The 16,025-nt window shown below is 35.5% G+C and overlaps 3 protein-coding genes across 5 annotated transcripts in view; 2 read left to right on the top strand and 1 right to left on the bottom strand.

Annotated features, from left to right (window-relative positions):
- The window catches only part of pkmyt1 (protein kinase, membrane associated tyrosine/threonine 1), a 76,305-nt gene extending 67,458 nt beyond the window's left edge, over positions 1 to 8,847 (bottom strand). Inside the window, exons 1-5 of the mRNA XM_079389378.1 lie at positions 8,706 to 8,847; positions 7,548 to 8,011; positions 6,970 to 7,207; positions 6,591 to 6,888; positions 68 to 174 (exon numbers count right to left, since the gene is read on the bottom strand). Coding sequence (XP_079245504.1) covers positions 68 to 174; positions 6,591 to 6,888; positions 6,970 to 7,207; positions 7,548 to 7,913 — 1,009 coding nt within the window. The 5' untranslated portion in view covers positions 7,914 to 8,011; positions 8,706 to 8,847. The remainder of the gene's footprint in view (positions 1 to 67; positions 175 to 6,590; positions 6,889 to 6,969; positions 7,208 to 7,547; positions 8,012 to 8,705) is intronic.
- A 4-nt stretch (positions 8,848 to 8,851) lies between these two features.
- Positions 8,852 to 11,665, top strand: LOC306852512 (elongin-B-like). Its single transcript, XM_079389413.1, has 4 exons — positions 8,852 to 8,919; positions 10,298 to 10,432; positions 10,546 to 10,654; positions 10,869 to 11,665. Exons 2-4 carry the CDS (start codon positions 10,310 to 10,312, stop codon positions 10,979 to 10,981), a joined length of 345 nt encoding a protein of 114 aa, XP_079245539.1. The 5' UTR covers positions 8,852 to 8,919; positions 10,298 to 10,309; the 3' UTR covers positions 10,982 to 11,665.
- A 482-nt stretch (positions 11,666 to 12,147) lies between these two features.
- The window catches only part of LOC306852500 (transforming growth factor beta-1-induced transcript 1 protein-like), a 122,462-nt gene continuing 118,584 nt past the window's right edge, over positions 12,148 to 16,025 (top strand). Inside the window, exon 1 of one of the 3 annotated variants that reach the window (XM_079389393.1) lies at positions 12,148 to 12,392. In XM_079389393.1, the coding sequence (XP_079245519.1) occupies positions 12,380 to 12,392 (13 nt within the window). In that variant the 5' untranslated portion in view covers positions 12,148 to 12,379. The remainder of the gene's footprint in view (positions 12,393 to 16,025) is intronic. The other 2 variants (XR_013782617.1, XM_079389392.1) reach the window with 2 other exon arrangements.

Here is a 16,025-nt window from a genome sequence, read left to right as displayed (position 1 = left end):
GAAAATTGTCTCTTCAATTTAAATCGGAACATTTGACAGATTTATCTGTGAAACCAATGTACAGTACCATTAGTAAATTCTACTGGTAAGTGACCCATTCTGAGCTGCTGCCAGTCATCTCCTCCTTTAGGAACCTCAATGTTACAGGCCAACTCCAGGATAGAAACACCCAAACTAAAAGTGAAGAAAATAAAGACAGCTCTTTATACAAACCACAATATAACTGATTTAGTTTTCACTTTTGACATTTAAATATTAGGGGTGTAACGGTACACAAACATGACGGTTTGTTAAGTTTTGACATCACGATCTGGTATGATTTCGGTATAGCAGGGAAAAAAAAAATAGCTTTTTTATTTTAACAATGGTTTACTGAACAAATTGCTCTCTTTAAATAAATTCAATTATAATTAAAATTTCCTTAGGGATACAAATCTACCGCAGCTTCTGCTCTAAATTATAGGGAGCCCTTTTACATTACTATAAGGTTACAATTAACAACAGAGCTCAAACTTAAATTGAATTACTATTTATTTTTAACTATAATAATCAACACTCAAATAAAAAATAAAAAAACATGTAAATTGTTTTTAAATTAACTTACAAATTATACATTTTCTATTTGTTAAAATATAATTTACAGAGTCATAACTTGTTTCATAAAATATTTATTTAAACATATAGCCAACATTAAATAATTAAGACATCACTAACATGTAAAGTAAATATAATGAAGTAGGCCTATAGTCTAATATTTCACAAAATGCACATCATTAGACTTCATTTCTCTAACAAATAACTAGCTGTAGACACTGATGACTTACCTGAGGTAAATTAAATGCTACGTGACATTTTCTTTTTCTTTCCTGATTGAGCGATTACATGAGGAGTGAGATGTTCATCAGGGCTCACAAAATCGCTAGCCCGACGTCCCGGGGCTATTTGTGTTTTCCAGTCGGGCTACCAAAATGTATCACTGCCCTGCCCGACGGGCTACCTTAAATGCAGGGCTCCCATGCAATGTTCCCTCTAAGCTGAGCGCGCACGAGACCACGCTCTTCTTCCACCGCGGCCGCGCAGAAGAAATAATGTCCCTCGCGCACACAAAAATGAGCTGGGAAGCCATTTGATTGAATGCCGCAGTAAAAGGGAAAGAATAGCAATGCTCGGGCAAATCGCTATAGAGCTGATGTCACGACAGAGTTAGAACCGGTTTATGCACCAAATGAGTCGCTGTAGAAACTGAATACTTCAATGGTTGCTCAACACGAGAGACGACGCAAACGCAATGACGTGAAATAAAACGTCCTCATGTATTAAAGAAGAGTGGCTTGATTAAGTGCTGGAAATAGCGGAGGATGGGCAAAGAACAGTAACAAAACTCTGAAACATGTACAGTCACACACAAGAGTATTGTACAAACTGTACTTCATATCGATGTTTAGACAGCTATAGAAGAATTCATATGTTCACGTTTTTTATATTTAACACAGATCTCAGCTTAAGTTTTGCTTCAGTTTCTATTCTATTATATCAGTTTAAATAGTTTGTTTTGATAATATATTATGTTAGGGCTATATTATAAACCTGATAAATAATTGACCTTGTTTTTGAGTCTTGAGCTCATCAAGGCTGTATTCATTTAAAAAATACAGAAAAAACAAGTGATATAGTGAAATATTATTGCAATTTCTAATATTGGTTTCCTATTTTAATACCTATACTTTAAAATAGTATTTATTCCTGTGATCAAAGCTGAATTTTCAGCATCATTACTCCAGTCTTCAGTGTCCCATGATCCTTCAGAAATCATTCTAATATGCTGATTTATTATCAGTGTTGAAACTGTTGTGCTGCTTCATATTTCTTTGGAACCTGCGTTTCTTTTTTCTTTGATTCTTTGATTAATAAGAAAAGCATTTATTCAAAATAGAAATATTTTCTAACAATAGAAGTCTTTACTATCAATTTTATCCATTTAACACATCCTTGCTGAATAAAGTTTATTTAACTTTCTTTAAACTTTTTAAAAGTATCTTTAAAAAAGAAAGAAAAAAATTTCTGACCCCAAACTTTTGAATAGATTATATTGTAACAAAATCTCTATTTTGACTAAGTACTGTTCTTTTTAACTTTTTTTTTTTTTTTTTTTATATCACAGGTCCCAAAAAATACAGTATAAAAAACATTAAATAAAAAAAGCAGTACAACTGTTTCCAACATTGATTAAAAATCAGCATATTAGAATGATTTCTAAAGGATTGTGTGACACTGACAATACTGCTTTGCTTCACATGAATTAATTACATTTTAAAGTATATTAAAATAGAAAACATTTATTTTAAATTGCAATAATATTTCACAATATTATTTTGTGAAATAATATTCAGTATTTGTTATCAGAAAGATACAGCCTTGATGAGCAAAAGAAACTTCTTTAAAAAACTTTATTGATCCAAACTTTTGAACTGCTGTGTATTGTACAGTAAAAGTGTTTTCTCAGGTAACCTAAAATGTACATCATTTAGTTACATCAAGGGTCAAATCAAATATAAATAGCACATTAAAGTTAAAAGTTACAAACCTTTTTGTGTGCGTGCTGTACAGGTCTGGTATAAAGAATGCTTTTGTTCAGGTGACCGAAATGTCCGCCCAATAGAGAAAAGTTTTGCTCAGCAAGAAAAAAAACACAAGGGGGAACATTGCTCCCACGGGTCCTTAAATTTCATACAACTAAACTGAAGAGTTTTTAAGGCCTTAGACAGTTTTAAATACGTGAAATGGTATAAGAAATTTTTCCAATTGCCTTAAATAGATTTTTAAGAATTCTGCAGATACCTTGTAAATAGTAAAATAAAACTCTTTCCTTGATATTCGTTGATATTTGTGTATTGAAAATGTTTTTGATTGACATTTATGGTCTTTATTTTATTTGGGCTAGTTAAATTAATTTTCGGGCTACCAAAATCTGAAGAGTACCTGCCCGAAGGGCTACTAGGGATTTTGAAATTTTCCGAGCCCTGTTCATTTATGTATATTTCAATTTAAAACTAGTAATAAAGATGGAGGGGTGATCAAGCTCATTTGCGCTGTGCTGCCGTTAGAACAGAAGTGTTAAGGCCTTTCCACACTGAGCGCAAGGCGAAAAATCGAGGCTAATCGCCCGCGAATGTTGCTCATACCAAGCGTGAAACGAATGTTCGCCTTCTGCTAATTCACGCCTGCATGCTAGGTGGCGCCGACCAACAATGCATTTTTTTCTTCACATAGCGTATGCATCTCGTGTGGTTTACATCGTCTGCTGCTCAAATCATTAAATTAAGATAAATAACTTGTTTCTTCATCAGAAACACAAAATATCCATAATGCTTACAAGAATACATCTGAAATAATTAGGTATATAATTGAGGTACAATTAGCATCAAGCTACATTGAAAATGTAATTATTAAAGTTTTTGCTCAAAACCCACTTTAAATCATCATCGAGTGCTTGTAATAACTTCTGATTGTGATCTAAAATGGATTTTGATTCTATAATAGGCAGACATGCACTCTTTGTATGCTTTATAATGGACTGATCGATACCTGCTTGTCATGTGTCAAACATCCTTTATTGTTAAAAAAAATTAAAATACCATGAGCTACATAAAAACATATAGTTTCATAATTATAGGTCTATTTGCTTTCATATTTCATGTGTAGAAAAATATTTCTCTTTTTTTATATACGGAAGGGCAAGAGATATTATTACATGATTGACAGGTCTAGAGTGAACGAGCTCTGACTCATAAACACTCATCCTCGTGGAAGATAATGGATAATGGAAAATATATGGAATATGGAAGATAATAACCACACAAGATACACGCTCTTCAGATCACATAACTCAGTGGAGAATTAATAGAAATGTTATTCTGTATAAAGAACATGTGAGAATAGTCTGTTCTTAAATAACATAGACTGTAAAAAAAGATGGACGACGCGTCTCCGCTTCATTCCATTATACAAAAGTGAAGCGAATACATCTCAGTATGGCAGCTGAAATCTTGCGTAAATGACGGCATTTGGAGCCCAAGTCTGCGCAGTAGAGATTTGTTTGGAGCCCGAGTCTGCGCAGTAGAGTCGTGAGGTGACGCCGCGGAATCAAACTCCTACAGCGCAGACTCAATCAACCACAACCCCTGAACTTCTCATTTGACTCCCCGAAGCAGGCTTGCTAAAATAAGGTAAATACAACAACTAACGACATAAATTTAAAAACACACAATAAAATACTATATATTGAAAAAGAGTAGCGAGGTAGGCTATTTTTATAATTATTTAAAATGAACAAGTAGTGTACCACAATGTGTGGGACAGCAAAATCAACGATCTTTAGTTAATTCAGGCTAGTTGGTTAGTAAAAAAATAGTTTTTAAAAGTTAGCATCATACAGTTTACTGCTGAACAACCCATTTTGTCGGTGTGAAATAACACAGAAATCGAAAATTATTAGTTGGCTATATCTTCAATCTCCTCTCGAAGCTCCGACAGTCCGCTCAGATAAGATGTCAATCACAGCTGTCAATCATAACGACGCCCCGTTTTTATAGCATCAAATTACTAGCTAAAATCAAACTTATCACAAAAACGAACGATTGAACATATATCAGCATGATAACAAGTACATTAAATGACCAAAATCATCTTTCGGATAATTATATTGGAAGTGTAATAAATTTTTTTGTTATGACTCAAGTCCCATTCATTTACATGGAGAGGGCGGGGTTTATCACCTGTACTGCAGCCAGCCACCAGGGACCGATAAAAGAGCCCGCAGCTTCACTTTTCATGACATGTGAGACACACTTGTTAAATACCAACAATAACAAGGACTCAGCATTCACTCTTCTCTCTTGTGGAAAAAGTCCTCTATTTCGGTGATTTTACGCTCATGCTCAATAGTCTTCTGAGCTTTTAGCGCCACCGCATCAACATTTTGGGTAACAGCAGTTGCTCTGGACATGTGATGTAATGCTCAAATCTTATTGGACAGCCCGTGTTTTCGCTTAGCAAAACTTTGCGAAACTGAAAAGATTCGTTGGAGTTAGGGATGTAACGGTATGAAAATTTCTAATCACGATTATAGTGACCAAAATTATCACGGTTATCAGTATTATCACGGTATTGTTAAAATGTACTGGAGATGTTCAAAAAGTACCGAAACATAAATCACTTCACCAAGTTTCATACTTAAAAATCAACAAACAGCAAATAAAATGACTTTTTGTTTGCATAATCACTAAAACAATAACATTACCAATGAGGTCTGGATTTTAAATGACAATTTGACTGACACCAGTTTAATAGCATGTTCAAATAAATAATGTAAATGTTCTAATAAAGCTTTGAAAAAGTTTAACATAAAGGTAGACCACACATTTCAGCCTTTAAAGAAAAGGGTTAAATTAAAATGATAATTAATAAATGATTATATGTATTTTATCGGCTCCATAAATAATCCTATATAGCATATCTGAATTGTTTAAATGTACATAAGTTTGTTTTTCATCAACCGGTTAAAATTTACAGCAGGTCATGCAAATTTGGTCAATTTTTTGGCCAGACAGAAACTGCACACAGACTGAATGTAAATAAGTGTCTGTAAATCCACTCTCTGACAGCAGGTGGCGCTTTATACGGAAAAGCTGAATTACAGCTGATTCCTGTGAACTCCGCGAACACTTCCTTTAGGTATTACATGGAGCGAAGATGAAAACAAAATGCCATCGAATTGTTTCTGAAGACAGTCAGATCCTTCAGAGGTACATTCATATGATTAATTCATTGATATATTAATTTGTATAATTCCCTTAGCACTCTTTTAAAACCTCCCAGCTTTTCCGCCCTATTTTCACTCAGAACGAAACTACTGTGCTGCTGTGCGCTCGTGAGACTGTTACTGAAAACTCTGCTTTATGCCGGACAGTATTTATTTATCGCGAGTTGTTTAAATCACGGTAATCGAATACGGTTTTAATGATAATTAAAATATGAAACGGTAATACTAACCGCGGGGAATTTTATCATGATTTATCGTCAAACCGGTAATCGTTACATCCCTAGTTGGAGTGGACGAAAAAAAAAAAACTTTCACATTTACGGTGCGCGAATGTTCACGGTCTATGTGGAAGCATCCATAGGAAGCTGTTGTTTTATTCCAGCACGTCATTGCGTCCAAAATTCATTTAGCTTATTCCTGCTCGGTGTGGAAAGACCTTTAGTATACACCGATCTGTCGCACCACATCAAAGAGCATCAAAACGGCATTTATTATCTGAATTTCCTGAAATAATGGAACGATTTGCGTAAACCTGCGTACCAACCTGCGTACCAAACCGAAAAAGCCATACCAAAAATTTTCGGTATGAATATGTGTACAGTTACATCCCTATTAAATACAGTAGGCAACATATGAAGTGGATCAAAAAAAGTTAATCAAAGTTGTCCTAAGACAAGAATGCATTTTGGTTTTAGGTTAACTTTAATGAAAGGTTTTGATCTACTTCAAATGGTTGACTCCTGTATAACCAAGTATAACATTCACTAACCTAAAGATGTCTGCGGCAGTCCCATACTCTCCTCTCAACAGTTCAGGGGCCATATATCTGGGGTCTCCTTCCTGTAAATCAACCTCCTCTGCCTTCATTTCTCTCTTTCCCTCTATCACTTGTTTTTGGACGTCTGTAGGAAGCTTGATCAACAAGCCAAAGTCTCCAAGTTTGAGCCGTCCAGACTTTGTAATGAAAATATTTGCTGGTTTGATGTCCAGGTGGGCAAACCCATGAGTGTGCAAGTGGTCAAGTGCTGAGAGCATGTCACACAGGTATGTCCAGGCACTTGTCTCACCTGGCATAACACACAAACTTTACTTCAGTACCATACATCTGCCAAAAAAACAGAGTTTTTCTTGTGTAGTGTGCTGTTTACCAGTGTGAAATGGTGTTTCCTCAACATATAGCAGTAGGCTGGTACAGCAGAGTTCAGTCTGGATGTAGAGGTGACCAGCCTCCTCCCAAGCTGCAATGAAGCACAGTATGTACGGGTGTGGGTGCAGTCCCTCATGATTCCAAGCCTCAGCAATGCTTCTCGCTCGTTCAACCTCACCACGGAAACGCTGCACTGAACGTTTGACAGCATACTGACAGCCATCCAAAAGACTCACCACCTGACAGACATGACGATCACAGTATTAGTGTATTCGTTGATGATATTGAAATTGCTTTGTCTTGAAAAATCACCATTATCTGAAAATGCACTTATTTCATGTGTATCAGTTTCTCTGTACATCTGTAGTTCACATTTACGTAAAGATATTATAAGTCTAGAACAAAGTCTAGTTAGCATTTTTAAAAGTAGTTACACTTACTTCAGTTAAACCAATTCTGTGTAAAAATGCCCAGACATTTTGCAGAAAAAGATGGTGGCTGATATTTATTTTCACTAGAAATATAAAGGATGATATGGTATTCCATATACAGCCTCAAATGGCATCTAGCATGTCTCACCTTGAAAACTTCACCAAAGGAGCCTTGTCCAATTAGACCCAGGTTGGAAAAGCACTGGTCGAAAAAGGTCTGGTGACGGGATGGGTTATACACAGAGCGAGGAGGGGGTGACTCTATAAGCGAGCGTGACAGGGGTGTCCATGGAGTGGGGCGGTGGTGGAACACTCGACTGAGCGGAGGGCATCCTTTAGATGGAGGCCGTGGTGGTAAAGAATGAGATAATAAAGGAGGGGACAGGGAGGAAGATGATAAGGAAGAGAAGGGAGGTCTCCGTTTCTTTATTGAAAAGGACTGCTGGGCATGAGAGAAATGAGTGGGTAGAGGGAGAGGGGTGCTGACTACTGATGTCTGATGGGGAGCCGACATAGGAAATGCAGTCTAACGTTGCAGGCTCAATTAATTTTCAGAAGACATTTCAATTTAAGGAACTGGCTCGCTGATGCTCCACATCAATATGCATTAACCTATAAAAGAACACAAGATGGCGTGTTAATCATTATGATATAAAATGTAAAATAATGAAAATCAAAATGACTTATACTTCCAGCACTATTAAGTTAACAATATCATTAAAGTACCCTTATAAAAATACTGTGGAAAGTAAAATGGCACTTTGATGGTATCAGATGGTATTGTGATACTGAATAATGCCCATTACTAAAACATGGTCATAGCATGGTATTTTTGTGAGCAAAAAAAAAAAGATTGGAAAATAATTTTTCTTTATGATAACCATAATGGTTACCATTTAACAATTTTAGTTTTACATTTACATAGAACACTAACACCAAAGTACATCAGAAAAATCTCATGTGTTACTGTGATAAATGTCCATAATATTAGGAAATATAAAACAGTAACGTTACTCAGTGGTACAAATTACAGTATCCATTGTGTACGTTATGCCATCTGAGTAAGTTAATCATTTAGGAGAATATTTCAACTAATATTTACAAAATGTGCATTCAAATAATAGACATTAGTATCTAATGCAGTTACGAGGAATAATTGTTTATTTAGCAAGTATCGTAACGTTAACCCTAATGTCTTATGTGTGGTATGACACTCCTTCAACGGGCTCTTCCACCACAAACACTCTTACATCTGCATTATGTTCATAAATGTTATAAATATACAAATGTTACGTTATATACCTACATTATGTTTCGCTCCTGGTCATTCCGATATCCTTTTCTATTAATTACCCAAGCATATTATTATTATTAATCCTACTATTCGTGATATCTCGCGCCACACACGTTCAAATGCTTCTGGAGCGGGCAATGACGTGGCACAATGCGCGTTCTTGGTGCATTGTGGGATAGTGGAGGGTTGTGAGGTGGTGAATGGTGACTACAGAATCGCTGAAATTGTGAGAAAAAGTATTTTTGTTGTATGCTCACCTTTTATTTTTTACCCATGGGTAACGGTCTTATATAAGATAAAATAAATGTAGTATTTGTCGTTATGTTATTCCTCTTATTGTGAAATAAGTGGTAAGACAGGGAACAGCTGACTATAATATACAGTAGCTAGCTATATATAATTGTGTGACGATTGTTCAGTAATTTCTCGCATTCATTATTTTTGATTCACTGTCGCTGTTTGATCGTCTTTTACAGACTGTGTTTGGATTACGGGTGTCAGATAACTCTCAAAAGTTGCCTTTTGTAAACAAGGCCGCTGGTGAATATTAATTTGAGATAAGCTGGAAGTGAGAAGTTATAATACCAGTTGCAGTCCTGAGATCTTATTGGTCAGTAAGCGCTCCAGCCGTGGTAAAATCCACAGTTTAGTAATAGCTATGTAGCAGATGCTGCAGATATGTATATAATAATAATTCAGTATCATGGCATATTAAAATACTGTAATATTGCATTCTGATATTTTTATTGCACCATTGTACCACGCTATACCACACTACTTGTAAGCTGTTACAGGTTTTACACAACTATTGAATATGTTATTTAGCCTTAAATGCCAAATTGCAGTAAGTTAAAATAGCTGTATTTTCTTAGTAAATAGTGTAGCCAGATGCTATTATGTGTAAGTAGTGTTAGATGCTGTTTATACTTGTGAAAATAGTATTAGATACAGTTTGCACCTCAGTGTATTGTATTATGTTGTAAAATAGTATGCAAGAATATTTTATTCATATTCCGTGTATGTGATTATATTTATTATAATCATAAAACAATACTACCTTATTAGGACCTTACATGTCTCTTTCCCTAAAGCCCACCCCTACACCTGCCCCTAACCATACTGAATTTGCTGATCAGTAAAGGTGTCCCTCAAAGGTCAAGGAAAGAAGCCACATAACTAAATGAGCATATAGTAACAATATGAGCTGCACATGTTCTGGCTGTTGTTTGAACCTTTGAATCTGATCAATGATCAAGAACACCACATCAAGTTGCAATTGTAGGTCTTTTAAATACCTTTTAACTTTATTTCCACTTTTTGGAAAAAAAGGAGAGGGATAAGAAAAAGCTGAATTTGAACCCATGGATGACACAGTTGGAGAATCAGACACAGGATCATAAACAGAGAAATTTCTATACAGGTCTGGCCCCACATACAGGTCATTGCCCAACTTTTAAAAATGCTTACAGCGGGCACAGGAATAATTATTAATTTTTAAAGATTCATGCCTTAAATGCATAGTCCCAGCAAGATGTAAATGCATAGTCAAATCACAGCTAGATGTTGTTGGAAACTGACTAACTAATCCCCACACCATTGTCTAGGATGTATTCTTAATGATCAGGCGTCATAAAACCACAATCTTCAAAGACGCCAAAGAATCCACAACCGTCTATGAGTTGAAACAAATTGTGGAGGGCATCCTGAAGAGGTCTCCCGAGGAACAGAGACTATACAAGGTTTGGACTCATTGAGTCATGGACTCATATGATAGTTATATTAACCTTCAAATATGGTAGAATGACTGAAATAACTGGTGTGTCTGTACTTGTTACATTATTATGTGTTTCAGGATGAGCAGCCTCTAGAAGGCAATAAGACACTAGGAGACTGTGGCTTCACGAATCAGACAGCTAGACCACAGGCTCCTGCGACTGTAGGACTGGCCTTTCGTATCAGTGGTGTGTGTCACAAACTATGGAACTTCCAAACAAGCTCATAGTGGATCCCCATCTTAACAAATATCAATCTCTTTTCAATTACAATAAAAAATTTATTGCCAGTCGCAATAATTACTTTAACAATTTATTGATTTTTTGCGGGGGTAAACTGTATTTATATATTCTAAAAAAACACACCCCACTTATTCTGTTTTCCCCCACCATCCCTCCACAGATGATGCATTTGAGCACCTGCTGGTGGAACCATTTTCCAGCCCTCCTGAACTTCCTGATGTTATGAAGCCACAGGACTCTGGCAGTACAGCCAATGAACAGTCAGTGCAGTGAGCTGCACCTTGATGACTAGAGTATGAGGAGTATACTAAAGCCGAGCTAGGTGTGGACATACATGACGTGTAGATGCTGCAAATGAACATTTGAAGTCTGGCTACCACTCACCACTGCCAGTTATACATTTCCACAGAATAACTAACAAATAAAATTATTGTTATTTATGTTTACTTTATTATCTGGGCTGACACACATTTTCTTCTCAGTTGACTGACCTCATTTTGTACATGCTTCTTGTTTTCTTTGACTAAACGACATTTGACGCATTTGAAAGTGGACTTTTTTTTCTTTAAAGAGATTGTTTTCATAATTTATTAGAAAAATAATTGTGGTTTAATAGCACAAATGGCACATGGTGTGATTTTATGTATTTATTTTATTTTTTTCTTGCTTCAGTTTATGGTTTTTGTATTTGCATTCAGACCAAAGCATACTTGGGGTTGTGTAACAACACTTGTTTTAGTAACATTCACCGCTGTGTGCACTTTTGATGGGTTTGTTACATAACTACCAGAAAGAAAATGTTCTTAGACCAGTGGTCTGTGAAAGGCTGCACACTAAAACCATGGCCAAAACATGTATGTGTTGTATGTTTTACTTATTTAATTATGTGAAATATGTTTCTTAGCGAATGCACATGCTAACAGTTTTATAGTGAGGTAAATAAATTGTAGTTCTAGTCTTGAAGTGTAGCTTTGTTTGCCCAACAAACTAGTACTGTGGTGGTACCATAGTTCTTTAACATATGTACCATGGTACTAAATGGCTACCATAGTCAATGTTATGTACATTCTTCTCCAATCTTATTCTTCTATTTCTTTGTCTTTTTTAATATCATGATACACGTTTAAAAAGGCAGTTACTGTCCTTACATTTTTATTAGCAAGTAAGCTAATTAATTGGGCCAACTGTGCTAAGCTGTTATGAGTAAAATAACACTAAACCAATACATTTGTAATGAATTAACAGTAATTACTTGTCACGTAAAAAAAAAAAAAATAGCATTGTTTTTTTTTTCACATCTGTTGGTAAGAGGATGCGTACTGTTGTTTCATTTTACAGTGCGTACTTTATTATTGTAATCGTAGTAGTTATCAACATTATGAACAACAAATGCGCACTTTTCAGTCCCAAATATGGGCTGGAAATGTAACTAGTTCCGCCCCTCGAACCGTTACGTCCTCTGAAATAAGAAAACTGTAGGACAACTCCCAGCCTGGAAACTTCTGGGCGAGCAGGAGAAAGATATTAGCAGACATATTTCTTAGATATAATCCCTTTTCCTTTCATCGGGAAGTCATGCTAATTTGAATTTTTATTTATTTATTTTTCTGATTATTTTTCTGATCCTGATCATTTTTTATTGTTATCATTTTTATTTTATTTTTTTAACCGATGGACGATTTAGGTATGTAATGTCTACTTCTTTATGGCACGTTTCCGAAATTTTCCTTGAATACATCACTTAAGCATAGACAATGTAACTGATGGTTGACCGGGAAAGCTTGGGAAAGGGCGTCGTATCGTTTTTCGGCTAGAAAATATATCCACATACATTAGATAAACTCGAGATAAAGATTAGCAAGATAGAGACGGATACAAACTCCTGTCTGCAGTTTGAAAACAAACACACATCAGTCCAAAAGAATTATAAAATAGGTATATCCACATTGATTTATTTATTTTTTATTATTCTTTTTGGCTGTTTTCAATGGTCACGTATGTTTAATATGCCGTGAGAGTGGGCATCTCCCACATCTGCCCACATCTGGTAACGTTTAGGACTATAATGGATCCTATGAAGAAACACCCGCGCTTTCACTTAGTAGACAAACTTGTTGTAAAATTGCTACCACAAAGCTTTCATTTAGATAATTCATTCTGAGGACTGGAAATGTTTTATATTCTTAGAAGTTCTCATCTGTTCAAATTTGGATATAAACAAAATGTATGTCTGATATAATATGGTATTATTTAAAGTATAACAGAGTATAATGATAAATGAGTATGTCAATCATTATACTACTACTGTTGCTATAATACTAGTATATTTTCATAACATTCACATCTGATGCCACTACATAGCCAACTACCACAACATTCTTTTCCTACAAAAGTGCTCAGCAAATTTAAATTGTAATGTTGAATATGACAGTATTGACTTATTTATGGGTTAAATAACTTCCACTCTTGTGTGTGTGTGTGTGTGTGTTTGTGTGTGTTTTAGAGCTTTTGAAGGTTATTTGTCAGAGCATAACACATGAATGTAGAGTGGATTGCTTTGTTGCAGAATTAAGCCAAGCCAAACAGACATGCAGCTCTAAATATGGTTAGATTTTCCAGAGAGAGGAATTTTAGCTCCTTATATGAGCACAGTGGAAAAACCATCTGGATTAGAATGAGTTGTTGAACTGGGTGATGAAATAACTTCTACATGGACTAAGTTCTGGGGAGAACAAAATGTTTTGATCTTTTAAGAGCACTTTTTAAGGACCCACAAAAAAGTGTTCCAGAAAAATTCATTGTCTTCTTTACAGAGATAAAAATAATAATAATAAGCTCCAGCATACATTTTTACAGAATAATTAGTGCTTAATAATATTAAATAATTAGCAACTAGCAATTTGTTTTTTAGCTCCTTATATGAGCACAGTGGAAAAACCATCTGGATTAGAATGAGTTGTTGAACTGGGTGATGAAATACCTTCTACATGGACTAAGTTCTGGGGAGAACTAGTAAAATGTTTTGATCTTTTAAGAGCACTTTTTAAGGACCCACAAAAAAGTGTTCCAGAAAAATACATTGATCTTCTTTACAGAGATAATAATAATAATAATAATAAGCTCCAGCATACATTTTTACAGAATAATTAGTGCTTAATAATATTAAAGAATGAGCAACTAGCAATTTGTTTTCTATAATACTAATGTTGCTACCTTTGACCTTAGTGTAGGGTCAGTAATAAAGTGACAAAAATGCCCCAGGTATTTAATTATTTTATTTGTATTTAATACAACACTGTCTAATATATGATTGTAGTGTCTGAATGTGGATTACTGAATTCATCCAAATAGTCTGAGGTAGTAATACTATATTTAGTATATTTTATACTATAGTGTTACATGTCTGTGTTTTATCCTGTGACCTAGTTTTGCCAATTTTGTTTAATTAGCTATTGAGTTCACCTGTTGAATCCTCGTTATCTGCACTATATTAGTTCCTGTCTTTTGAGTTCGAGTTTGGTGGTTATTGTTAATGTCTACATGTTGGTGCAGCCTGCTTCTAAGAGTTCCTTGTATCCTCTCCTTGGACTATTATTAAATTTGTGAATTTAGATGTTTCTCCTTCGTCGTGAGCCTTCCTCTGCACAACACGTAACAAATAGTATATTTATTTGTAATTATACAAAATTACATTACATACAATTATGACTTCATTGTTTGTGTCGAGTGTTAAATGTGTAGTAATAGTATGAAGTGTGTTTAGATTGAGAAAAAAAAATACAGAGATTACATTAAAATTCATTCATTCATGGCATTAGAGCAGTGTTTCTTCACAGTGGGCATTCAGAGAACACTGTGGCGCTGAAAGCAATGTTTCTGAAAGGGGGCAATAAAGTGCTCTTGGGAGCATTTGTTTAAGGCAAGCTTACACAACAATAAAAATAAATAATACATACTGTATTTTCATATATATGATTTTTGTTATATAATAGTTTAATTTCTCGTTATATTAATATAGTAAAGAGATAATGAACTAGTATATGTGTTATTATGGCGACATTTCCACACCCCGAAACGTGATGCTGAACGAAACGAACTGTGATTGGTTGTTTGACATGTCAGTCAAACGGCCTCATGGGCAGGCCTTGGCCAATGAAAGCTCCCATGGATTCCAGACCTTCGGCCGTCACTCATAGCAGACTAACGGTTGGAGGGGTGTGTTTAAGGGTAATCTGCCCAAGCCATCAAACTGACGTAATCAGAGAAGGAATGCCATTTAAGAGCGGAAGCAAATGTTCAGATTTGATTAAAGATTACAAAAACAAACAATTTTTTTCAGCGGATTAACTTTCACGGATTAATTGTTCACATCAAGACTAACAATGTGCGCTAATAAAGTAAATTTTGATTTCATGTGTACTTTAAAAGCTGAAGAATTACAATGTTCCGTTATTTTGACAGAAAAATACAACAAAGAATATTGTTTACATGCAGTGCATAATTCTGCATGTTATGTAAGACTCTCTCGCTCTGTCTTTGCGTGTGTGAGACAAAGCGACGACGAGACATGCGCCTTCACACTACAGTTTACGGTACGTAATACAGGTATGCTGCGCATTCATTTAGATGAACTAAAAAATAGCACAGGGCGCTTCTCATTTCTTATTTGTGCATCCTCCTTTCCTTTCTACCTTTCCTCGCGTCTTAGCTCCACCCCTTAGGATACGAGGGAAGGATGCAAGGAAAGGAAATGAGGACGGAGGAATCAAAGGATGAACATTGGAATATTCTAGAGCACTCAAGCATCACTTAAGCTGTGTCCGAAATCGCACACTCGTTCACTCATTCATATATGGTATGGCAGTTGAGTGCACTATATCAGAAGGAGTGAACGAAATGAAGTGAACGGATTCGGACAGTGACGTGTACACTGCGCGTGAGACTTGGCTGTTGCAAAAACATCTTCGTCACATACAGTCCTTTCCATAAGTATTGGAACAGTAAAGACAAAATTGCTCGGTTGCCTGTGGAGTCAAGATATTTACATATATGATTAAAAGATGAATATGAGACAAAACTACAGAATGTCACATTTTATTATTAGCCGTTTCAACACATACATGTTTTACCAAATAAAAAGAACAGCACTTTTAGAGTTCATCCCACTCATTGATGTGAGCATAAGTATTGGGACAGTTGAACATAAGGCAGATATAAAAGATTAAAAGCTATTATTTAAATGCAGATCCCTTACGCACAGTCACAGCAGTGAGTCTGTGACCCCTAGACATCACCAGACTCTTGGTCTCATCCTTTG

This window comes from Barbus barbus, assembly GCF_936440315.1.
Source record: "Barbus barbus genome assembly, chromosome: 32".
NCBI lineage: Eukaryota > Metazoa > Chordata > Actinopteri > Cypriniformes > Cyprinidae > Barbus > Barbus barbus.
This window is presented reverse-complemented; position numbering and strand designations above follow the sequence as displayed.

Coding starts and splice junctions, on each gene's coding strand:
- LOC306852512 (XM_079389413.1), top strand. CDS start 10,310: ATGATCAGGCGTCATAAAACCACAATCTTCAAAGACGCCAAAGAATCC. Junction 10,433..10,545: donor AGGAACAGAGACTATACAAG/GTTTGGACTCAT, acceptor TATGTGTTTCAG/GATGAGCAGCCTCTAGAAGG. Junction 10,655..10,868: donor ACTGGCCTTTCGTATCAGTG/GTGTGTGTCACA, acceptor ATCCCTCCACAG/ATGATGCATTTGAGCACCTG.